The 24,240-nt window shown below is 47.3% G+C and overlaps 1 protein-coding gene across 1 annotated transcript; it reads right to left on the bottom strand.

The window, feature by feature from the left end:
- Positions 1 to 727: 727 nt before the first annotated feature.
- Mylip (myosin regulatory light chain interacting protein) lies at positions 728 to 22,926 on the bottom strand. Its single transcript, NM_153789.3, has 7 exons — positions 22,625 to 22,926; positions 21,289 to 21,479; positions 8,083 to 8,268; positions 6,578 to 6,775; positions 5,947 to 6,111; positions 3,892 to 4,312; positions 728 to 2,247 (listed from the first exon to the last, which is right to left on the bottom strand). The coding sequence occupies exons 1-7, from the start codon at positions 22,709 to 22,711 to the stop codon at positions 2,158 to 2,160; spliced, it is 1,338 nt and encodes a 445-aa protein (NP_722484.2). The 5' UTR covers positions 22,712 to 22,926; the 3' UTR covers positions 728 to 2,157.
- Between the last annotated feature and the right edge of the window lie 1,314 nt (positions 22,927 to 24,240).

Genomic DNA, 24,240 nt, shown 5'->3' with positions numbered 1-24,240 from the left:
TCTTTGACTGTTTTTCTTTGAAAGTTCTGGGGCTCATTAACCATTGAGTTGTTGTCTAATAAATATGTTGAATAAATGAGCTGACTCCTAGAAACCAATGGGAGGCTGTGTTGGGGTCTGTCTCCCAATTGTAAAGGTATCAGTTACAGATAGTTTAAAATACTCTACCATACAAAGCATTTTCAGCATAGATGTGCACACACCAGCACAGCCCAGCAGAAGCATGCAGTAGTACTGTAGGAAGGCAGTCCCGGACACCACAGTATGTTTCTGCTGTGACTGAGCCTTGCGAGCCCCATGTGTGACCGTCATAAGCCAACTTTGCTGAGTTGGATCTTTCCTCTCCTCTTCATGTGGGTTCCATGATGACTCAGGCCATCACACTTATGTAGCAAAATCTTTTACTGGGTGAGCCACTTTGCTTCCCTCCTCCCCAAGCTATCCTTTGCATACACCATGTGTGTCACAGAATCTTGTTCACCTACCTTCAAACCTTGTATGTCCAAAAACAGATGATAGAAGACCTGGGCAGATCCTCTCAGTGAAGCCACCTTAACACCTTAAATGTCCCAACCTTGAGGTGAAGTGCTCACTCAATGGCAAAATGGCCTACGTGACAATAACCATAAGATCACAAAGGCCCAGTTTGCTTTAAAGTCTTTATTATCCTGAATATAAAAGACAGAAGTCCTCTAGGATATAACAGAGTTTTTTTTTTTTTAAATGTGGAAACATTATTTTTTTTACAAGTGAAAAAATAAATACCTCTTGGAATAAAGGCTTATATGCTAATATGTGCCATAAAAAAGTAGAGTTTTAATATCTGACAAAATGTCTGTGCAAAGAAACAAATGCATAAACACATTACTGCTACATTAAGGCAATATGAAACGTAGACTCAGAAATCTCAGTAAAGTGACAGTGTAGGCTTCTAGCTTTAACTTAGCTAGTATTGCACCCGATGAGGTCAGCTAGGTTTCCTGACACCCTAGAAAACCCCCTAGCTCACTAGCTTCCAAAATGCCCAAGTGGGGGTGAAAACTTAGAATATGGAAACATAAAGAAGTAGCCCTACCTCTGGAAGACACCGAGGGGGCAGGACAATGAGTATGGAAGCACTGACATAGGAAAACTCGAACAACGAGAAACAAGACATACACAAAAAGGAGACACTATCTAGAAACCTATAAGGCTGTAGAAAGTTTGATCTTCAAGCAAGGCGACACCCATGGGTGCAGCTGGAGTGAGTGCTTGGGAAAGTGAAGAACCACTCGGGCATACTGAGTGGCTCTCTGGCTCATCTCTCTCTCTCTCTCTCTCTCTCTCTCTCTCTCTCTCTCTCTCTCTCTCTCTCATCTTTTTCCTTCAAGGAAGCTACTCTCGCTTTCCAATCTCCAAAGCCCAGGGAGTGCTTGACTCTACCATGTATGTCTCTTAACCAAACTGGTAGCATTTTTATCAGTGAAAGGCATGGGGTGTGGAATGAGGGGAAACGGAAGGGCTCTAGGAAGGAAGTCACCCACGGTGAGTTACCTATTGGCTCTCAGCCAGACTGCTTCCAATCTGACAACATTGCTGTCAACCCTTGGGAAGTCACAGGATTGCTTTTTTTTTTTCAATCTGCCAGCTTTTCCAGTTGTTCTTGAATGAGTTATAAAGACAGAAATGACTTTTATAATGAGGACTATTTCTTTAAGAAAAAAAATCCCTATTAAAAATATTCAGCGCTCCATGACCATACAAAAAGAACCAAGGAAATCCTTAAAACACTTACAAAATCTGCTGCCCGGGGAAAAAGTGAAGGAGACATATGACGTCATTTCCTAAAAGGTGCCCACGGTTGGGCCATGTTGCCACTTGACTGACGAAGACGATTCTATCTACTCCTTTACTTGATCATTAAAAAAAAAAACCAACCCTAAAGTTCAAGGAATGTGTCCGTGTCCCAGAGTTCTTCCTGGTGGCCATGGGGCCTGTTGCTTCTCCTCACGGAAGAGGTGTGGTCACATTCTTGTTTTCTTTTCCTCCTTGTTTCTGAAAATGTCTCATGGCAGATGGGTGTTGAGAGTGAAATAGCTCTTCACAAAGTTATTATTCTTATAGTTTACAATACTGCAGCTTGTGGGGACATGGCTTGTCCATCGAGTGCAGGACGCATCAGATGACAGTCAGATTGAGGAGACTGGTGTGGGTGGGCAGGTAGACGTGCTGGACATGCTCCACACGGGATCTGCAGACCGGACAGGACTGCAAAAGAAGCCACCACTGGTTAGGACATTTGTGGGACCTGGGAGTTCAGCCTTGGTGCCCCGACAGTCAGTTTTCTAGATACGACGCCACTGTGATCCAGTTCTAAGCTTTCAAGTGCTCTGGAACAGGCTTGAATATTTATACTTTATACAGATTAACAACGAATGTTAGGAAAAGACATCCACTGAAGAAAACTATTTTCTGTCAAACTGTGTGTGCGTGCGTGTGTGCGTGTGCATGTGTGCATGTGTGTATGTGTGACCAATGGTCATCCTCGTGTGTCAGTTCTCAAAGACCTCAACCTGTTTCTGGACACAGGGTCTCTCAGATGGAGAACACTGGTTAAGCTGGTCTGGCTGGTATTCGAGCCCTGTCGTTCCTGCCTTTCCTCTACCTCCTTTGCTAACACTAGGATTAAAAATCCCTGCAGCTGTTTCAACCCTGACCCCCCCACACACACAGCTTTTTAACTAGAAGGCTCTAGGGACTGAACTCAGATCCCTGTGCCCTGCAACACAGAGAGTTTATTGGTCCAGCCACCTCCCTAGCCCTTCTGTTAGCATCAGTCTTCCTTTTGTCCAGGCTGGAGCCATGCATACAGGAAGAGGTCCCTGTACCTCTGGCCACCATGGTGGAGGTATGTCTGTAGAGAGACCTTAGTTCAACTATCTTGGGGTCATTATCAGTGGGCAGATGCCCTTGTGGCCAGGGGCAACAAGCTTCTAGTGGCTTTTTGGCACACACCCTTCATTGGCTACTAAGGAAAGAGGCAGCAGGGTCAGAATCCATGCACAGGAAAAGTTAAGCCCAGGACCCTGGAGGGGAACCCCTCATGGTGGCAGCACGGGCTGTATTCCGAGAAGGCACAGGTGTCTTGAGCTCACTGCTCAATCCCAACGCTAGCTCTGTCACTGTAGCTTGTGAGGCCTAGGTGATGTGCAAGCCTGGCTTTACATACATCCACCATGACAGTTAGCAGAATCATTTGAGAGGTGAAACCAAGAGAACATTTTACTGTACGAGGAAACGTAAGGTGCAAGAAGGAGAAACGCTATATGTGAGTTGCTTCTATTTTTTGTATGAAAAGTAGCTTGACTTGCTAGCAAGTAACAGCCAATAGAAGAGACCTCTGAAAGTACCAACAGTAATGAAAGGAAATTAAGGGGCTGGTGGCTGGTGGCTGGTGAGATTGCCCAATGGGTAAGGATGCTTGCCATCAAGCCTGACAAACCAAGATTGATTCCCAGCACCACATGGTGGAAGGAAAGAATTGACTCCTACAGATTGTTCTCTGACCTCCACGTGTGCGCACACATACACACACACACACACACACACACACACACACACACACACACACTCGCGCACACACACAAGCATAAATGCAAATGTAGACAAAACAATAAATTAATCACAAACATGGTAAATAAGTCCCCAATAACAATAATACAAAAATGAATGCATGAATTCATCGGTCTGGACCTCATATCCAAAACCAAATGGTGGCGCGAGTGTGCTGGTTCACTTGTCTCTAAAGGGTGCAGTGGTGTAAGCTACTGACCCCAGGGGCCTCTCCAAATGGAGATGGGTGCTTTCCACCTATTAGAGCCTGAATGGACAGGAGGGTGAGTGTCGCCTTACCTGCAGCTGGGCTGCACAGCTCTCGCAGCACACAGTGTGGCCGCAGGGGCAGAAGGTGGAGTTGATCTCCTCCTCGCAGCACGCCATACACAGCATGGCTTCCTTCAGCTTGCGCAGCTTCTCCTGCAGCACCCGGGTCTGCTGGCAGCTGAGGCCCTCACAGCTGCTGCAGCTCATGCTGCTGTCTGAGGACTTCAGGGGTGAGCTGGGGGGGCTCTGGTCACTTCGAGAGACAAGGTCCACAACGCCGGCGTTGTACAGAGCCCTCCTGGCATGGTCATAGACCTCTTTGGATGTTCTCTTGATGTCGAAGACGTATTTCTTACCAAGGTTAATGTTTTCGTTCAGAAACAGAGACGCCAAGTGGCCCTTCAGGTCGCGACTGTACTGCATCATGACGGCACTGGTGACTGTGTCACACCTAAATGAAAGCCAAGTGTGAACACCAGACTTAGTATTGAAAAGCCTAGTCAGACGATCAGATGCTGCTATCAATAAGAACAGTATATCCACAGACATTAAGTACTCTATCTCGTCTCCCTCTTGATTATCTACATCATCCATCTATCAATCTCTCTTCTATTATATACTATCATTCATCTATTCGTCATCTATCTGTCTCTCTAACATCCATCTATCTCCACACTTACTTGCTTTTTGAGATAATGTACCCCAGACTGGCCTGAAACTTACGGTCCTTCTGCTTGTCGGGATTACAGTTGTATACCATCATGCCTGACTTAAAAGACATTCAATAACATTGTTGTTTCGTTGAGACAAGATCTCACTATGTAGGCCCTGAAACTCACCACGTAGAACAGGATGGCTTTTAACCCACAGAGGCCCACTTGCCTCTGTCCCTTGCATGCTGTGATCAAAGACATATGCCACCATACCCAGCTTTTTTTCCCCCCTTGAGATAAGGTCTCATGTAACACAGGCTGGTCTTGAACTCTGCTGCCAAGGACACCTTGGAGCTTCATGGTCCTCCTACTTCTACCTCCTGGGTGCTGCTGGGACTACAGACATGTGCAGAATGCTCATTTCATGTGGAGCTAATACATGCTAAGCACTCCATGGACAGAGCTGCATCCTTCCCCGAGACAGTTAATACTCTTTTGTGCGTGTCTGAGAGTAACTTTCCATTGTATATGCTCAGTAGCTTGGGGACTTTATCCCTGTGCTTCTCAGGGGGTCTCCAAATACTTTCAAGGAAGCAGCTGTAAATATGGAGATGAGACATCCCAGTTCCCCTGGGGCTGTGAGCTGCCACCCAGCAGCTTGTGGAAGCAAAGGGACTTTTGTTCTTTGAAGTCGTGGCTTTTATGTTAAGCATGTCTACACATTTTCTGTTCTGCTCTGTAGTCTGTTTTAACACGAAACATTTGTAAGGCTTCCTACCAACTACATTTTTGGCTTTAATTTTTCTCCAAGTATGAGCCTAATCACAACTCAGCTTGAAAAAGTACTCTCTAGATTCTACAGTGTTATTTAAAACTCTCCACCGTGGCCAGGTGCAGTGTGGTCCATGCAGGCAATCCCAGCAGTTGGGAAGCCGAGACTAGAGGACTGCAGGTGAGCGTGAAGCCAGCCTGGGGTGTATAGTGAATTCCAGGTGAGCTTTGGACACACAGTGAGATTTGGTCTCACAAAACACCAAGTAAAATTAAATTCAATTTAAAAAGTATCTGGAGTGTGTTAAGGCATAAGAGCTCAGAACAGAGTCTTTCTCAGCAGGGAGAGATGTGTGCCACAGCTCCGGGAAAGGATACAGCATTGGCAGAACAGGTCTGACCCTTGGGGTCATGCAGGGAGGCGGCTTGGAAGGAAATACGGTGAGAGATAAGCAGGAGACTCTAAGGGAAGTGAGGCACGTGCAATCCTGTGCTGATAAGGGCTCCACTAGCTCTGCAAATGGAGGTATTCAGAGTAGCCATTCTCTCCTATTCTGTACAAGACTTGTGACTCAAGGCTAGGGGAAGTCACAGAACCCTGCCAGCCCCCCAAGGATGCTATGCTGTGGCCTAAGCTTAGGAGACACATGGTGGTACGCGCCTATAGAATGCATGTGTTTCGGTGATGGCTCGGTAGAGGCCGCTGGCTGCTCTGGTGCTGATCATCTTAAACAGGAGCACGATGCTGTTGCCGGACTCCTTGGTGACGGTCAAGTAGACATTCTTTCCTGACTGGGTGGCCATCTGCACCACAGGATAAGCTATCCTGAAAGGCAGGAGGAGAGAAGTGAGCAGGTTCAGGAGGGAGAGCTCAGCGTGCTGTTGCTACGCCTTAGCAGGCAGGCCGTGACCGGCCAGGGAACCAGACACTCAGCCTGGGGACTTCTGTGATGACGCTAACTACTGATACTGAGCAGGAAGGGCAGTTGTGGTGTGGGGACAAGTGCTGGAGTAACCTCATGTGTGCATGTGTGTATGTGTGTGTGCGTGTAGGCAGAAGCCGACACAGGTATTGATGGCTTGAGTACCTTATGAAAAACAATAATTCTGAAAGCAATTGATGAATAAACTAAAAAATGAATCTCTTTATTCATAGAGGTTGTCTGTCATGAATTTCTGTCCATTTTCTACTTTCAGAAAAAGCAACAGGTGGATATACATGCTTAGGCTTGTATGAATGTACATATGCACGTATGCATGCATGTATGAATGTGATTGATGACTCAGGTTACCTGTTAATAGGGCTAAAGTCCTCTTTACAGATCGAGATGCCTTCAGGTCCGACCCCAATGAGGAGTTTCTGTCCTTCGCTGTCCCTCACAGCATGCCACTCTATGCCGTAGTTCTCCATCGCTGACACAATCTGCAGAACCTGGTACTCGGCAGAGGCCTGGCTGATGCCCTCCAGCTCCTTATGCTTCGCAACGATGCTGTGGGGCACCCAACGGCACACGATCAGACAGATCAATGTATGCATTTCTTAAAGCTTTGGATATGCTCATTGAGAGACTACAAAAGCACCAAATGACGTTTTCCTGTTTCATTTACTAATCAAATTTACTGTAAAATACTTCTGAGACATGGCTCGGGATCTCAGCTCTGGGGCCAGTGAGATTGCTCAACGGGTAAGGGTGCTGGCTCCAAGCTTGAGTTTGATCGCTGGGACACACAAGGTAGAAGGAAAGTGCTTACTCACACCAGCTATCTTACACACACACACACACACACACTTTTAAAAAGATCTCAACACATATTGAGAACCCATCATTTAGGAACACTGAAAGAATTATGGAAAAATCTCTAAACATACACGTAAGACAACCATGTAGGCTAGATCCCCTTATGTTTATCTCCATGAACTTCTCAAGCTTCCTGGTAGACAAGCACCACAGGGGGCTGATTAGACTATCTGCAACTGAAGAAGACACAGCTCTACACTCTCTGTTGTGGCAAGGTTGTCTCTCCTGTGGTCTTTGGTGATCTGGCCTCCCAGTGCAGCCTTCGCTTGAGTATGGTCTGGATTAATGGACTGGCTTCTAAGGAACAGAAAATGGTGGGAGACCTGGCATGAAAACCACCTCTGAGATTGAGTCTGATTTCTTTCCTGGCTCTTCTCTCTTGCTCTTGGATCGCTCCCACTGGGTGAACCAGCTACCACACCATGAAAGAGCACCATGAAAGGTCAGGTGGTATAAGAAGGAGGCTGGCCAAGAAGCTACAAGAGTCATTTGGGGCTGGAAGCCTCCCTTAGTTGGGCTTTTAGGTGAGACTGCTCTCTGGGGCTTGGTCTGCCCCCAAGCCACAGCCGAGTCCCTGTCTAGGCATCATCAGATAATGTCTGTTGTCTGGGGTTAGTTTGTGACACAGGGATAGGTAACTCAGGCAGTCACCTACGTTAGGCTGCTTGCTGTAAGTCTTGCCTGGATGAAGCAAACACTAATAAACATGCTAGACTTTTATTGGAGGAGATTTGCATATTTAAAAGGTCAGGCACTTTTTGAGATCCTTGTTATTTATGGCATTTCATATAAGGGCATTTATCTGTGTGGGCAGTTCTGCGTTGCTAAGGTTCTCCTCCAGTAAAAGGCACATGAATCCTTTAAAAATGACTGGATAAACCTGGCAATGGCAGGGCTCTGCCTTCCAAACTCTACCAGGACACCACAGGGCCAGTTTCCTGATTCTTATCAAGTCTGAGGCGGGTGTGAACAAACATGCTAGCCTCCAGCGGCCTCACCTGTTCAAAGTGGAGCTGGAGAGCTCTTTCTCACACAGGTCCTCATAGCTGTATTGGGCGGTGTTCTGGTTGTAGTCTCCAAATTTGGTCTGAGCCAGGAGGGCACTGAGTTCCACGGCCTGCTCTGGGGAACACTGGAGGTGGCCTGCCAAGAGGGACTCTTTAATGTGCAAGAAAAAGATATGCCTGCAAGAGAAGGAGAGAAAGACTGAGACTTGGGATAACAGTATCTGAGGTGGCCTGCTGGACTAGGGTGTGTGGCTCAAGGAGAGAGCAATCGCACAGCGTGTGTGTAAGGCCCTGGGTTTTATCCCCAGTGCTGCAGAAAACAACCAAATGAGCTCAACCAGCTTTGCAATTTCACAATCGAGTACTTTCTATTTTTAAGCAATGAGAGCAGGTATAGAGAGGGATGGCTCAGTGGATGAGGGACCTTGCAGCCAGGGCTGAGGACCACGGTTGGTTCTACTCCCTGGGCCCTCAGTAATCGCAAGGGGACGCCCCCCAGGTTGTCTTCTGACTTCTAAGTGTGTAGCATGGCATGCCCCCTCTTCAAATCAGTAAATAAAATATCATAAAAATTTTAGTAGAAACAGAGCAGGTTAGCATTATAATGTTTTAAAAGCAATTTAAAAATCAAATTTTTGTTTGCTTGGGTTTGTTGTTGTTTCCAACTTTTTATGAGGCATTTACTTCACTTACATTTCAAATGCTATCCCAAAAGTCCCCTATACCCCCACTGCCCCCTGCTCCCCTACCCACCCACTCCCACTTCTTCTTGGCCCTGGCATTCCCCTGTACTGGGGCATATAAAGTTTGTAAGACCAAGGGGCCTCTCTTCCCAATGATGGCCAAGTAGGCCATCTCCTGCTACACATGCAGCTAGAGACACGAGCTCTGGGGGTACTGGTTAGTTCATATTGTTGTTCCAGCTATAGGGTTGTTGTTTTTTTGAGACAGGATGGCCTCAAACTTGCAGTGCAGTTGAGGCTGATATTCAACTCCAGGTCCTCTTGCCTTTGCAGATTATACGCATACATAACTACTATTCTCAGCTGGAAAACCTGTCGTAGTAGATTCTGATCTTCAGGGACAGTAAAAAAAAAAAAAAAAAAAAAAAGAATATCTCCTGAATTCTCAAAATCCCACTCCAATGTCCACCCACAGCATGTTGAAGAGTATGACAGAGGTGTTCTTAGGTGTCATCCTCAGAAATACCACTTACCTGCTGTGACAGGGTATCTCATGGCCTAGATATAATCTGTTAGGCTAGCCTGGTTGGCAAGTGTATGCTTTGCATGGTTTTGACTGGGTGGTAGGGATTGAACTCAGGTTCTTATGCTTGCCAGACAAGCAGTCCTCGCTGAACCTTCTCTCCGGCCCACTTCTCAGGGCTTTCCCGACCCAGTCTATTCTTGCCATCCTGGCCTTCTCGGTCCAACTCAAAGCTTAGAAGTGGCAAGAGTTTTTGGGACCCCAGGGCCCCTCTCCCCTCCAGAGTCTGCCGGCCCACCTTCCAAGCCACTTGCTGTGAAAATGCTCCATCTTTCTGCTCAAAGTCCTTCACAGGATGCCTGATGGTGGGTGAAAGCCAGGCTTCCCCAGTGGCTGACTCCGGCCACACCTCCTGTGGCTGTGCTCTGGATAGGAACCATCCCTCTTGTGGGAAGATCCAGCCTTGCAGCAACCTGCCCTGAAGGCCTCCTCTCCTGTCCTTCCACTTAGTCACCTTTTGATCTGCCTTGCACACAGCCCATCTATTTCCTAGTTACCTTATGTAACAAGTTACAACATCTAGTTTCTTTCCCTAGCTGCACCTGGGCTGGCTTAATTGCCTCTAGCATCAGAGAACTCCATAAAGCCAAGTAAAGCGCCATGCATCTGTGTTTATTTTATAGTCCATCCCAGGTTGGCTCTGCTTGAGCCTACCCTTGGTACACGCAACATTCCATTCTATATTCACTACAAGGTATGTGTGCCACAGAAATTCCTGGGAAAACTCAGATATTGTTTTTATTGTCTGAAATCCTGAAGAGGTTATGAGTCACCACAGAGGCTAGACAACAAACTTTGTCTCTTTGATGACTCGTGGTAGCCTCTCCCATGTGCTTAAAGGCACAATGAGTTCCAGCCATTGGTGAGGCTCTGACCCCCCCCCCCCCCCCGCGTCAGCTCGGCTCCTCACTGTCTCTGCTTTTGCTTTTGCTGCCTGCCTGAGTTTGTCACACAAGGGGCTAGCATGAGAAAGGTAGGGAGAGAGAGAGGACTTAGGACAAGAGAGGTGACAAACACAAAGGTCTGTGTTGAGAGTCTCAAACTGCCAGTCTGACAAGAGCCATTTGTCTTTGTAAACTAAGAAACAGTCAGCTCAATCTTTTTGGATCTTCAGTAATGATAAAGGTTTCAAATGATGAAACACTCTTAAAGGTTTCGAGTCTTTCCGTACTCCAAGCCCCCAAGAAGAAACCACTGTAAGATGCACCGTAGCATTCAAAGAGAACAGACAGTTTTTTATTAACGCGGACATCTGGTAGTCTTTAGAGTACTTCTTCCATACTGCAACACTGAGAAAGGGGCCTTGCTGGGGCAAAGGAATTGCCACGGGGGTTGGGGGGAAGCCCTGCTTTTAAAATAGCTATACAGATAGTCCGCATGGTAGTCCACACCCTTAACTCTGAAAGCAGAAGCAGGTAGAATTCTGTGAGTTCCAGGCTAGCCTGGCCTACATAGTGAGACTCTGTCTTAAAAGGGGGGAAGAAGAGGAAGAAAAAGGAGGAGAAGGAAGAGGAGGAGGAGGAGCAGAAGGAACAGGAGCAGGAGGAGGAGGAGGAGGAAGAGGAGGAGCAGGAGGAGGAGGAGGAGCAGGAGGAGGAGGAGCAGGAGGAGGAGCAGGAGCAGGAGGAGGAGGAGGAGCAGCAGGAGGAGGAGCAGGAGGAGCAGGAGCAGGAGCAGGAGGAGCAGGAGCAGGAGGAGGAGGAGCAGGAGCAGGAGGAGGAGTAGGAGGAGCAGGAGGAGCAGGAGGAGCAGGAGCAGGAGCAGGAGGAGGAGCAGGAGGAGCAGGAGGAGCAGGAGGAGGAGCAGGAGGAGGAGCAGGAGCAGGAGGAGGAGGAGGAGGAGCAGGAGGAGGAGGAGGAGGAGCAGGAGCAGGAGGAGGAGCAGGAGGAGCAGGAGCAGGAGGAGGAGGAGCAGGAGGAGGAGCAGGAGGAGCAGGAGGAGGAGCAGGAGGAGGAGCAAGAGGAGGAGCAGGAGGAGCAGGAGCAGGAGGAGCAGGAGGGGCAGAGGCAGGGGCAGGGACAGGAGCAGGAGGAAGATGCAGGTCTAAAATTCTCAAACATGCCAGTGCTGCTCATGGGGAAAATGGAATCTTAACAGACATCTGCCTATTCAACCAGGGATGTGTTTTCTGGGTTCTAAAGCCAGAATCTATGCTTATATTCAAGGAGAAACCTTGTGCCAAAAGATTTTAAGATTAGCACCACAAACTGAGCCTTCTCGATTTAATGACTGTGAAACGTAAAGGTCTCTCTCGACTTATTTTCCTAGCATAAAGTTTGAAACTGCTTCCTGCTTTATTAAACAGTCAGAGAGCTGCCAAGGACGACTTTTCAAATTTATTCAATTTCTTTTTCCAAATTCTCTACGCCTACTTCTGGAGGGACAGCTGCCAAAAGCAAAGCAAAGAAATGGTAACCCAACGTAGTAAATAGGTGGCTAAGAGCCTAGAGCAATGCCCACCCTTCCCAGGATTGGCTGAGAACTGGAACAAAGGGGGTGGGGCACGCTGGTGGTCTCCAGCAAGTTGAGGCTGAACTGTGCTCAGCATCATCCAGCAGACACAAGCACTCCCCCTTCCTACTTACCCCTCCTCCTCCTCCTCCCCCTCCTTACCCCTCCTCCTCCTCCTTCTCCTCCTTCTCCTCCTCCTCCTTCTCCTCCTTCTCCTCCTCCTCCTCACGGCAGGCCTCTTTCTGCATGATGTAGTTTTCATGGCTTTATGGTCACCTTGCAAGAGGATAAAGAGTGATCTGTGCCCGTCCCACACTGGGGTTATGGGATGGACACGTCTGATAAGTTGTCGGGTTTTGTTGTTGTTTTGATGGAACAGAGTCTTTGGAGAAAAGGGACATATCTTATCAAAGGCTCCAGCCACAGGTGGGTTTCTGGGTGACAAGGGTCCAGGCACCAGTGTAATGGGGCAGGGGTAGCCGACGTCACCAGCTCTGAGGAACGATCAAGAAGAGCTATCAGTGTGCTCTTTCCAAGAGGAGGAATGGCAGTGCTCAAAGACATGTTCCCAACAGGGAATTCAGGGAGGGCGCAGGATTTGTGAGTGGCTTTGAGTTCATTCTTCCTACCTTAACAATCTGGCTTATAACTATCTTCCCTCCTGATTTCAGCCCCTTACTCTTTCTTTTCTTCTTCTCTTTTCTTTTCTTAATGAAAGTGACCAAAGGTTACTAATAATATCAAAACAAGCAGATGTAGTCAAAGAAGTCAGGCCTGGAGAGAATATATTTTTTTAAAAAGCACATCTCACAAGTGGATAACCTGTCTAGTTCCATATCATTTACAACATGGAACCACACACAAAGGAAAGGCTTTGAAAAGTACATACCTTGTCTTAAGCAAATGTTTATGAATACAAGCCAATACTACATATGCTATGCATTCCTACGGTTACACTTAGAAATTAGTTTTTAAAGTTTTACCCAGTTTCTAAGAAAATGGGTCGCTTTCTGGTATATGGACCACACTGTGGGGCCCAGGGTGCATCATTCTAGCTAAGTCAAGTGTTGGCCTCATAGGCTCAAATGAATTCACACATGCTATAAAAAGGATGAGGGCCGGAGACATACCTCAGTGCTTAAGAGCACTGGCAGCTCTTTCAGAGAGCCCAGGTTCAATTCCCAGCACCCACATGGTGCCTAATAACCACTTATAGCAGATCTAGAGGATCTGATACCATCTTATAGCATCCATGGGCAATGGCACTCTTGTGGTGTCCAGATATATACATGTAGGCAAAGCACTCACAAACAATTTCAAAGAAGGGTGAAATTTGAGACGTCAGATTTTAATTTTGAAAAAGAAGCAAAGTCTTTTAAAATTACGATTACTTCTTCACTTATGTATATCTGTGGGTAAGTGCCACAGTGCATTTTTTTGGAGGTCAAAGGGCAACCTCTGGGAGGTAGTTTTCTCCTTCTACCATGCTGGCCTCAGAGACTGAGCTCAGGGTAGGTTGGTAGCAAGCACCTTTACCTACTAAGCCCTCTTGAATGGCCATAGACCACATACTCTTAATATGGTTTTGCTTCAAAATTCTCCATCAATTTCTCTTTCAAAAACCCATGTCTTTACAGGGGATAGAGAGATGGCTCAGCAGTTAAGAGCTCTTGTTGCTCTTGCAGAGGACTGGGGATTAGATCTGTGGGCACTAAGCATTTGTGTGGTGCACATACATACATATATACATACATGCAGGCAAACAATCATACACACAAGGTTAAAAAACATTTTATTTATATATATATATATATGTGTGTGTGTGTGTGTGTGTGTGTGTGTGTGTGTGTGTGTATAAAGCCACACCTCATGGTGTTAAGGAATATAAGAACCATTTATCTGGAAAGTCTGTGATCGAAAGACTCTCATCTGAAGACTAACACTCTCACAGAAAAATCCTCTAGTATTCACAACAGAGCTTTCCAGAAGCCAAGTGGAAGCCCCTGTATAGCTCACTGGGATGCTTTAAATGAGAATGGCTTCCACAGGCTCCTATGTTTGAACACTTGGTCCTCAGCTGGAGGAACTGTTTGGAAAGGCTTAGGAGGAGATACCTCACTGAGAATAGGCTTTGAGGTTTCAAAAGTCTACGCCATCCCCAGTTAGCGCATCCCCCCACCTCTCTCTTGCCTCTCCCCCGCCCCCCGCCCGCCCCCCCCCCCCCCCCCCCCCCCCCCCCCCCCCGCCTCTCTCTCTGTCTCTCTCTCTCTCTTTCTTGCTCTCGCTCCCTCCTCTTTCTTCTCTCTGACTCTCTCCTCTCTGCCTCCTGCATCAGCACGTTAAGTTATTAGCTCCAGCTCCAGTTCCATGCCTGTCTGCCTACTGCCATGCTCCCTGCTGTGAAGGTCATGGAATGTGGCACTGTGAGCCCCCAAACTAAGCATTTCCTTTACTAAGTCGCCTTGCTCATGGCAACAGAGAGGTAAGGAAAAGGGCCACTGTTGGCCTCAGCCTCCCAGTCATCTTGTCTGTTACGCCATCTTGGAGAGCTTTTGAGAACAAATGTAAAATAACTAGATTGAGCCTCATGTTCAAAATGTAAGCAGTAAATCTAACATGACTTTAGAATGGCTAAGTAGCTATTTTTAAAACCATGGTTGCCAATAACTGGTCCCTAATTCCCCCTGAAGCACATGGCCGGGAAGTAGTGTCTGGGCGGCCACTCACCTCAGGCAGACCCCGTTACAATCAAACATCCCATCTCTGTCCAATGAGTCACTTCACCGCATCGGTTTATTTTAAACCAAACTCTGCCTGCCAAGTTATATTTAAAAAACGACCAAATGGAAACAGGAATTGCGACGAGAGATTTTTTTTGTTTTAAATCTCGTAACGTTCTCGTAAAACAAAATTAGTTCAGAATAGAGCACAGTCCTGCACAAAAATGTTAAAACCATACTGGCTTGAGAATTAAACCTAAGAGTACCTTTATGGCTAGGGGTGGACAAGGCTTTTCAGAACATACTGAATAAACTCCAGACAGGGTGTATGTGTGTGTGTGTGGGGAGGGGGGGGGGAATAAACTAGATCTCACCAAAATGAAAACTCCTACTCACCAAAAGGCATGAGCATAGCAGACAGGGCACAGGGGAAACATATATTTATAAAACTCGGATTTTACAATGAACTGTATCTAGGATACATAAGGAATGCGTGCAGCTCAAGAGTGAAGGCAAATGATCAAAATGGGGGACTCGGACATTTCACCAAAGGAGATGAAGGAAAGGCCAGGAAGCCCACGACAATCTGACAGACATCATTAATCATCAGAGAGATGCAAATTAAAACCACAACACTCTACCACCATGTCTCCAGCAGAAGGCTGGCAGGGCCGTGAGACGCCTGACTTCCTTACATTCTTTGTGGGAGTGGGAGAAGGGAACAGTACAGATGCTGTGGGGGAAAGGCCTGGCAGGAACTTATACAACTAAACAATCATGGGACCCAGTCATTGTATCCTTGGGTATTTGCTCAAGGAAAATGGAAACACATGTGTCTACGAGAAGAAAAAAACAAAAGCTTGTATTAGAATGTCCATAGCAGCTTTATTCATGGACAACAGGCGCTCACTAGCAGGACTGTGGCTCAAAAAACAGTACAGAATACTACCCAGTAGTCGAGAGAAACAAAGCAGGCTGTATTTAGCTCAGAGTACTCACCTAGACCGGTCAAGGCCACACTCAGTCCCCAGCACATACCAAAGCAACACGAACGGAGAGCAGATGAAGTAACAACTAAGGAAAACCCCAACACATACATACAAGAGCATGAGATCTGTGATGGGTAAAAGAAGGCAGACATGAAGCAGAACTTACTGGAAGACTCCCTGTGCATCAAGCTAAACAGGCACAGCAGAGCTAGAGTGCTGACATGATGCTGACAGCAGTCAGTGGTTAGAGTGGGCAGTGGGTATGGGCAGGCCGCAGAAAGATGAGGGACTTCCTAAGACGGTGGGCGCTGCCTGCCGTCCTCAGTCGCAGCTGAGGTGTTGTTAAGCATGCATCCATCGAATCTCATTAGGAGATGTAATTAGGGTTTATATGTTTTACCCCATGTAAATTTTAACTCAGAAGGAAAAAGAAGCATATGCAAGCAGTTTCTACTTAATGATAACACGCCGAAGTATTTAGGAGGGAGGGTGCTTATACGTGACTTGTTTAAAAAATGAATCAAAAAGTTGATGGATGGTTGGAATGACCAATAAATGATTAACTATGTAACAAAGTAGGCATATTAAACTTAACAGTAGGTGCAGGGGCTCTATGGGAGTCCATGATAACACCCCTCAACTTTCCTCGAAGTTTGAAATGTCTCACGAGGCTGAGAAAATAACCCCAGGGCTCAGGTTTGGAATGCCCATGGAGAAAGATCACCGGGCCTACTTCATGGAGGGCTTACAACTGAAAAACCTGTCAGAGGCAGATGACTATCTGAGAGTTACTAAATCAGGTCTCTACCTGGGCTTACGGGGATCCTCTTCAAGCCCTGAATGGAACCACTCTTAAAGATGTTCCTCCTTGGGCCCTCCAGCAATTATGATATGAGGCTCACCACAGGGAGGCTTCCAGCCCCACGAGAGATGGCAGCCTGTGCCAGGAGAATACTGTAACTTGAAGGCACAGAAGGCTGCGCCCCTAAAGAATGCCCTTACCCGTGGCAAGAGGCGTCTGCATGAGCAAGCTGTCAATCTCCTGCCTCTGCGTACGCGTGCATGGACATGTGCACCTGCACGCTCACACGCATACACATATCACATGCTTCTAACGCACTCGCACACACAAAATGAGTACATGAAGTAGCATTTTTAAAGAGATGCTCTTTGTCTGGGCTGAAGGAGCTCAGAATCTCAAAATAAACACCACATAGGAATGTGAACACTTAGATGTGGCCAAGAGAACAACTTTAAGTAAGATGCAGAAACCCAATTTATAAGTTCTTCGGGAATAGTATATATGTATGCTTTTACTTTCTTTGTTTTACTTTCCTGGGTCCTATTTTATATTTTGGCAAATGAAACCGGAGTGGAGGGAAGAGAGAAGGAGACAGGGGAAGAGTGGGGGATGGGAGAGGGAGGCTGATTCTGCTATACTCCACATACAGTGTAGAGAACGGAAATGGATCTCTGTAATAGCAACATGAGCCTCTGTAACAGACGCACACAGTCTGCAATGTTATTGCATGCAGACTGCACTCATCCTTAATCACGCTGAGGTAGATTACATAAGCCACCTTCACCCAAACTGATGGTAAGCAAGACTTTGAGCATGACTTCTAGACCCTGTCTAGGACCAGTCTGACTGGTCCAGGGTTGGTTTGAAATGGCCAAATCCCATTTGCCTTGAGTTTGTCTGTGACTTTGGCTTCGTGAGCTTTCTTTAGTTTTGTTTTGAGATTTTATTTATTTATTTTTATTTATTTTATGTGCATGTCTGGTACCCTCAGAGGCAGAAAAGGGAGTTGGATCCCTGGAAATCGAGCTATAGGTGGTTTGAGTCACCACCTGGTTGCTGGGAATCAAATCTGGGTCCTGTGCAAAAGCAATGGTGTTCTAAACCATTGGCCCATCTCTAGCTCCAGACTTGTAAATTCTTAATTTATTGATTAACAAGGTATTTACACAGTGCACGATTTTGCTAGATTCTGAGGATATGGTGCTGATCAAATTGGTTGGAATTTACATTATTGGAGTGACTGGCAATGAACCTAAGTAGCTATAATGTTAGAAGCACATTCATGCTCTAAAAGACAGGTGATGTTTTAGGAGTATGCACCCTCCCCCCACCCTCCACCGCCCCCCCTCCCCCCCAGGCAGTGAGTGCTAGAGAAGGCATTCCAGAGAGAAAGTGCTGACCTGGAGTTAGGAATTGGGGAGGTTAGAGCCTTGCTGCCCCAACACACAGAAATCTTAAGGAGATGCTATGCCCAGATAATGCCATTTCTCCGAACGTTCAGTTCAATACTCATGGAGTTTCATGTACTGGGGCTGCTTTCTGGGGGGTGGGGGGAATCCAGATGTTGGTTAACTTTAAGTAAACTGAACTGTCCCTAACAGAGACCACCACGGAGCTCTGAAAATGTAGCCACGCCAGGAAAAACACAAAGCCCCTGCCAGCAGGGGATGGTATAGTCTCCACTCTGGGGCTAAAATGCACACTTCTCTAATCTCTGGTTTTGAAAACGTCAGCACAATTCATCGTGAAGAGCCAGAGAGCCCCTGAAAGACACAAGAGTCTCCACGAAGATGATTTATTATTTCAGATTTACCTCCAGAACGCATTCATTTGTTTCGCTTTCCATTTCAATCCGCAGCATGGCAAACATCTGCTGAAAATACCTGCTGTCTCCATCTCTAATCTATGCCAGCTGGCTGAGTAAGACTCTCTTATCTGGGCCCTCCATTCAAGAGCACATGGAATATCCAGGTAGGGGCTCCAAGTGGGAAATTAAGCCCAAGACCATATTAGCCTGATCTACCAATCTATGATAACATTTGAACCAAGCCAGTGCAACTCTTCAGAAAGATGGCATCTTTCTAGATCCTAGCACTGCTCCCCTCCCCCATGGTACCCAGGCCTTCTTGCCTGCACTCCTCTTAGCAGCCTGCCTGGTCTCTTACTAACTAGTAATATTACCCCTGCACATTAAGCCTGCTTTGCTCTGAGCTTACTGCTTAGTGGTCTGCAGAGGGCAACTGTGCCCAGCTATCTCCTTTTAATGAAATGCCTAGATACCCTCAGTCCACTAACTGCACCCTCATGGCTTGCCTCAATAAAGCCACCTCTTAAAACTGAATTGTCCAAGCTGTGTTAACTCACTACACAAACAGACGTAGAGTGGAACCACAGGATTTAACATAAATATTTTATTGCAAACAATGGAACTTCAAAAAGTTTGTCAACAGGCTTGGTTGTGTGTGTGTGTGTTTCTTTTTTCTTTTTCTTTTTTGTTAATATAACATTAAAGGAAAAATAGTTTTTTTCTTTAGTACCATGCAGGCAAAAGACCCACACTCTTAAAATAAATAATTAAAAAGATATGAAATTGGACCTAGCACAACTTTTTGATGTCCAATTAAAGGGTACAAACACAAAGTAGATATTACGCTATGACGAGGATATTGAAGCAGACTAGTCATCAACCTTAGGCATTTTCTTAAAAGTTTTATTTTTTGGATAACTCCACAAAACTGCAGCCAACATAATAAATGTAACTCGAAATCTCCTGTCTCCACACCCCTCCCCACCCCACCCCCCACCCCCCAGAATCTCCCTTGCTTCTTTATTCAGAAGAGGAGCTCTGGGCAAGTCAGGCAAGCATCACTGTGCTCTCAACTCTCAGATTATGTTTTATTTTGACCCAGAATTTCACTAAGTTCTTAGACTAGACTTGGACCCACACTATAACCCAAGGCCTCAGAGTCTTTGTTCCTCTCCCTCCCAAGCCGCTGGGGTTACAAACCTCTTGCCTGGCTCAGCTTTACACTAACCATCCTATGGGACCTCTGAAAACGAAGGAAAATCAACTGAAATGACTGAGTTGAGCCAGGAAGGCACATACTTTGAATGCCATTAGATATAACTCCCAAGAGTCAAAGGCAACCAAGGTACAGAAAACCCAGTGCAGGAAATCTGATTCTAGTACTCATTCACAAACGCCGCTTTCTTACAGGAATAAAGTAGATCTGATCACAGGTATTGACCTAATTACAGGAGGGCACATCGCAGTAGAAACCGCCTCACAGTCAGTCATAAAGCATGACGCATTCCCGATACAATTCATTTGCTATTATCCTTCCACTACTTAAATGAAATTATTTGCTTCCTCACCTTTTGGCTGATTTCAAAAATAAATTTATGTCACTAGAATTGGGTTGCACCTGGAAGCCCTGAAATCACTGTAGCATCACAATGTGACTGCTACACACACGCACGCACACACACACACACACACACACACACACACACACACACAAATAAATGCTGTCATGCATTTTTCTCATTGACTGAACTGAGGAAGCTTTCACAAACTAGTTTGGTCGGTCTGTCCATCTGTCTATCTGTCTATGGGCCAGTGAGATGGTTCAGATGTTTGCTGCTGAGCCTGACAACCAGAGTTCAGACTCCAGGTCCAACACAGTAGAGGGAGAGAAGAGGCTTCTGAAAGCTGTCCTCTTACCTCCACACATACACAAGTACACAGAGACACTGAGTAAATGTTTTTAAAAAAGGACAGAGCCTCTTGTGGTTAATACAGACAGTTCAGCATCTGTAAGTATGCCACTACATGAATATTTGTAAGGTATTTTCAGAAACAGTAAAAATTTCTTATGCCAGGTTCCTTCATAAACAAAATCTCTCTCAACCTTTAAAAGGCCACAGCAAGGCAGGCAAAGTGGACATTCCAAATCCAAATGGATGGTAGTTTTTAATGTTTCCATCGCTTGTTTAGTAAATAAAAAAAAGTGGTAAGTTAAACCCTCTCAGAAGAGCCTGTTCCCCATTAGGAGTCGAAATCTGCAGGATCACGTGTTTCACATGCGTGGCCCATTGCCAAGCCACAGGAGTATGGAAAACATCAGTGCTGGGATCCAAAGTTTGCTGTGGCTTTCAAAGCAATCATTTTCCTTTTTTCCACACGCCACTGTAGTCTCTTGCATTTTGGTAATAAATATTAAACATCACCTTCCTATTTTGGTTCATCTTTGAGAAAAGTATTATATAGTCAGCTCAGAGGGAAACGTACCGGGTATGTGTGTGTGTATTTTGGTCGTTTGAAAAGGAGACCACACCCACAGGCTTCGGTTGTCTACCATGGCTGGTGGCCCTTAGTTTAACAAGGAGGAAAAAAACAACAACACATGTCCAACAATCATTTTTAATAAATCTGTAGGCTGAAATTTACTTTACAGTGGCCCCTCAAAGAGTTCTTTTATTAAGATTTTGTGAAACTTAAAAAAGTTTTAAAATCTGTAGGAGGCCAGACAGAGCCGCTCCTGCTACACACTGTAATCTGACACTTAGGCTGAGGACTGACCAAGTTTAAGTAACCCAAGAGGAACTGTTTCCTGCTTTCCGCTAGAACGGTCTACAGTGACCTGTAGTAACACTGCTGAGGCGGGGTTACTAGCGGGCGTTAGATGAAGCTGTCAGGAAGTTGGTTTTCTTTTTGTTTGTAAGAAGTCAACCCTGCCTCTCCCACTAATATTATACAGAACAGGAAAAACAAAAACAAAACAAAACAAAAAACCAAGTGTTGAAAAACCCACCCAGGCCAACTGTGCTTTGGAAAACTTGAATTTTTCCTGAACTTCCTTTGCACCAAGTCAATTTTGCCAGGGAACATCTCCGGGAGGGCACGATAGCTACCACTAAATGGAATCTGAGGTGTACTTGACATTGGTTTGTTTCGGCCTCGCTTTACCTTGTCTGCTCCTGTAAGATGAGATGAGGCTCCACAAAGAACTTGACCCTCAGTTTAAGGCGGTAAGGTGCCAGCCCATCCATCTGCTGGGAGATCCGGTTTCTCAGATTCAGCCATAAGCTCTCACCTTTGCTCCCCGTGAACTGCAGCCCAAAATAATCAACCTCGATGATCCCTAGACGCCTGCACACCTAAAAACAAAACCAAAGGTATGGGGTGTGAGCAGTGCAAACCTAAGGGCTCCATCCGAGGAGAGGACTGGCCCCTGCTTTCCCAAAGTTCTACCTTCTTGCAATGCCAGTTGGTAGACCGACCGGAAAAACAAGGTTTTAAGGAAACAGCAAAGCCAAAACGCAGCCCTCCAGTGGAGGCTTGGCCTTGCTTGACTATTTCTAGGGTCTGACCAATGGCACAGGGAAAGGGGTCCCCCCAAAACAGACTTCCCAAAAGGCTGAGGTAGAAGAACACACAGGGTGTTTTATTTCTTATTCCAATCGCTGGAATTCCCCCCGCCACCCCCCCCCTCCGCCCCGCAGCACCATCTGCACAGCTGATTTGGCAGCGTATTATCTGGACAGTTTTAACCATCTGGATTCCAAAAACACAAACGCATTGAGGAAGCATGCTACAAGTGTCAGCTAAGCTTTACAAGCGCCTTTCCAAACAGCTCAGGTCCACAGGTCTCGTAGACACAGTATTTCAAGGGGTCAAATGGGCCTGCCAATATCCATTAGGCACACCCCGTTAGGAGCCTTAGTCACCCTTAAGAAAACACACGTGTAAAGACCCCTCAAGAAGGAGGCTGCCTGCAGAACCGTCCCCCGCAAATTACTCAATATACTCTGGATCCCTAGCAAGCCTAGAGTGTCAGGTGAACAGTCCTTCTGAGAAGCGGCTTGAGATTCGGGCCCACCTGATCAGCTAGGGAGCCCCGGGGCCAGCGACCGCTTGCAACCATCTCATCCCGGGACGCGGGTGGCGCTGCCGGGCTTTGCAAGGACTCCACGGGAGGCATCACACACACACACACCTGCGGCAGGTGTGCCGGGCCACCTTCTTTAGAGAAAAGTGCCAGGCTAACGGACAGGGTGGAGGTTCCCAGCAGTGTTCTGGTCTCCGGGCCCCGGATCCCCCACCGTAAGCGTCCTCTATGCTCCCCCCGCCCCCCCCCCACCGCACTCTCCACTCGCGGGGAGGAGGAGGAGGCTGGAGCCTGGCGTCCCGGGAGCACTCCACGGGCCGCTGCTGCAACGTCGCCCGGCTCCCGGGGAGCATCCCCGAGCCCCGAGGCTTCCCGGGGACAAGAAGGGATCCCCTTTCCGATCGCCGCCCTCACCTGGTTGAGACAGTCCTCGCCGTTGGCTTTTGCCTCCACCTCTACCTCCATCAGCACCGCGTCCGGCCTCGTCACATAGCACAGCATGGCTGGGGCCGCCGCCACCGCCGCTTCTTCTCGGGTGTGCGCCGGAGCTGTCGCCTCACCGCAATTGCTCCAAGTCGACTCCGGGCTCCGTGAGGAAGGTGCAGCCGTGCGGCCACCCGCCCTGCACCCCACGCAGCCGCCACTCGCGTCCCCGCCACCCCCACGACAGCCAGTTCCCGGGAGCTACACGGCCGCGCCGCTCCGACAGCCCTACTGCCTGCGCCGCTACAGGCACGCGTCTTTTATAGAGGCCCCGCCCCTCCGGCACCGGACTCCGCCAATCACAGCGTGCTTGCCCCTCCTCCCCAGCTCCGGCAACCAATTCCCAGTCTCGGTGGGCTGAAGCCCCGCCTCCCGGCACCGCCTGTGGAGCTGCGGGAGGTGGGAGCCCATCCTCTCCCCAATCCCCAGCACGGTCGCGGCCTCTGCCACTGGGCGACGCTCCTCCCAGCCCGCTGTCGCCCGCAGCTCCAGGGGACGCCTTTCTGTCCGGGTTTGAGAGAACTGTGATCAAAGGCTCCTGTGATGCTACGTTGCTACTACGGTTCTCAGGACTCCTGCGTGGGGTTACTCTAATAACCAGGTGGTTTGTGAAAGCCAAAAGAGAAGCAAGCAAGACAGAGAGCCTAAAGAAGAGGCTTTTCCGCTGGCATTTGCCACCGTGGGTTGTCAAAAGAAGAATCTAAGTAGAAAAGTTTTTGCAGCTGACCCAATATAAGCCGGTAATTTGATCCAAGCACCATTCTTATATTAACTCGTGCCAAGGGTTTCTATGTGTGGGTTCTGCTACATTGAAACACCTTACCAAGTTATGTCACCCAGCCTATCTCTCATCCAATTCGTTCACTATACACCTGGTACACTCCCTGCCCTTTCTTTCAGACACCCAGATGTTACCCCATCTTAAAGATAACAGGCTCATCTCAGGACCTAGCAGGATGGGAATCTCAATACAAGAGATTAGTGGTTAAAGGTGTACAACCTTCATATTTTTACCACCTGTTTCTCTTGGCCTATACTGTCTTTTTTGGTTTCTAAGATAAGCCGGGAGATATGGGTTTCAGCCTTGGATCTTTGGAAAACTCCATCTCTCTGAAGCTCAGTGTCCTCGCAGAATGGAGACTAGCTATTTTTGGACACCCCCTCCTGCAAGCCGCCCCCCCTCGCCCCAGCACCGCTGGGAAGCAATCTAGCCATCCCTGCCTGCCAATGACCCTATCTCTGTGCCGTTTGTTTGCTGTGCGTTTAAGACGAAGTCTTGCTGTATAGCTCAACCTGGTGGTGCACCTCGTACTTGGGCTCAGTGATATTTATTTCTGACGATGGGGAAAACATCGGAGAAGGACTGGGATCTTAGCAGAGCCCTCGCGGAGAGAACTGTTCAGTCTTTTGGCTTTGTGTTTCAGGAACACATGGTACAGTTCTCGAACTGCTCCAAGTCCAGTGTAAGCTTGCATTCATCCACCGGTCTACTGCTCATTCCTTTCCTTCCCGGAAGCAGGTCTGGCACGTGTACCTGGGAGATAACA

Source organism: Mus musculus, chromosome 13 (genome assembly GCF_000001635.26).
Source record: "Mus musculus strain C57BL/6J chromosome 13, GRCm38.p6 C57BL/6J".
Classification (NCBI taxonomy): Eukaryota; Metazoa; Chordata; class Mammalia; order Rodentia; family Muridae; genus Mus; species Mus musculus.
The sequence above is the reverse complement of the archived record's forward strand: the minus strand, read 5'-3'. Positions and strand labels throughout refer to the sequence as shown.

Excerpts from the sequence above, each read along its gene's own strand:
- Mylip (NM_153789.3), bottom strand. The coding sequence starts at position 22,711 with ATGCTGTGCTATGTGACGAGGCCGGACGCGGTGCTGATGGAGGTAGAG. Across the intron at positions 8,269-21,288 it reads ATCTTACAGGAGCAGACAAG|GCATATCTTTTTCTTGCACA; the intron begins GTAAAGCGAGGC and ends CTTCTCTTGCAG. Across the intron at positions 4,313-5,946 it reads GAAACACATGCATTCTATAG|GTGTGACACAGTCACCAGTG; the intron begins GCGCGTACCACC and ends GCTTTCATTTAG.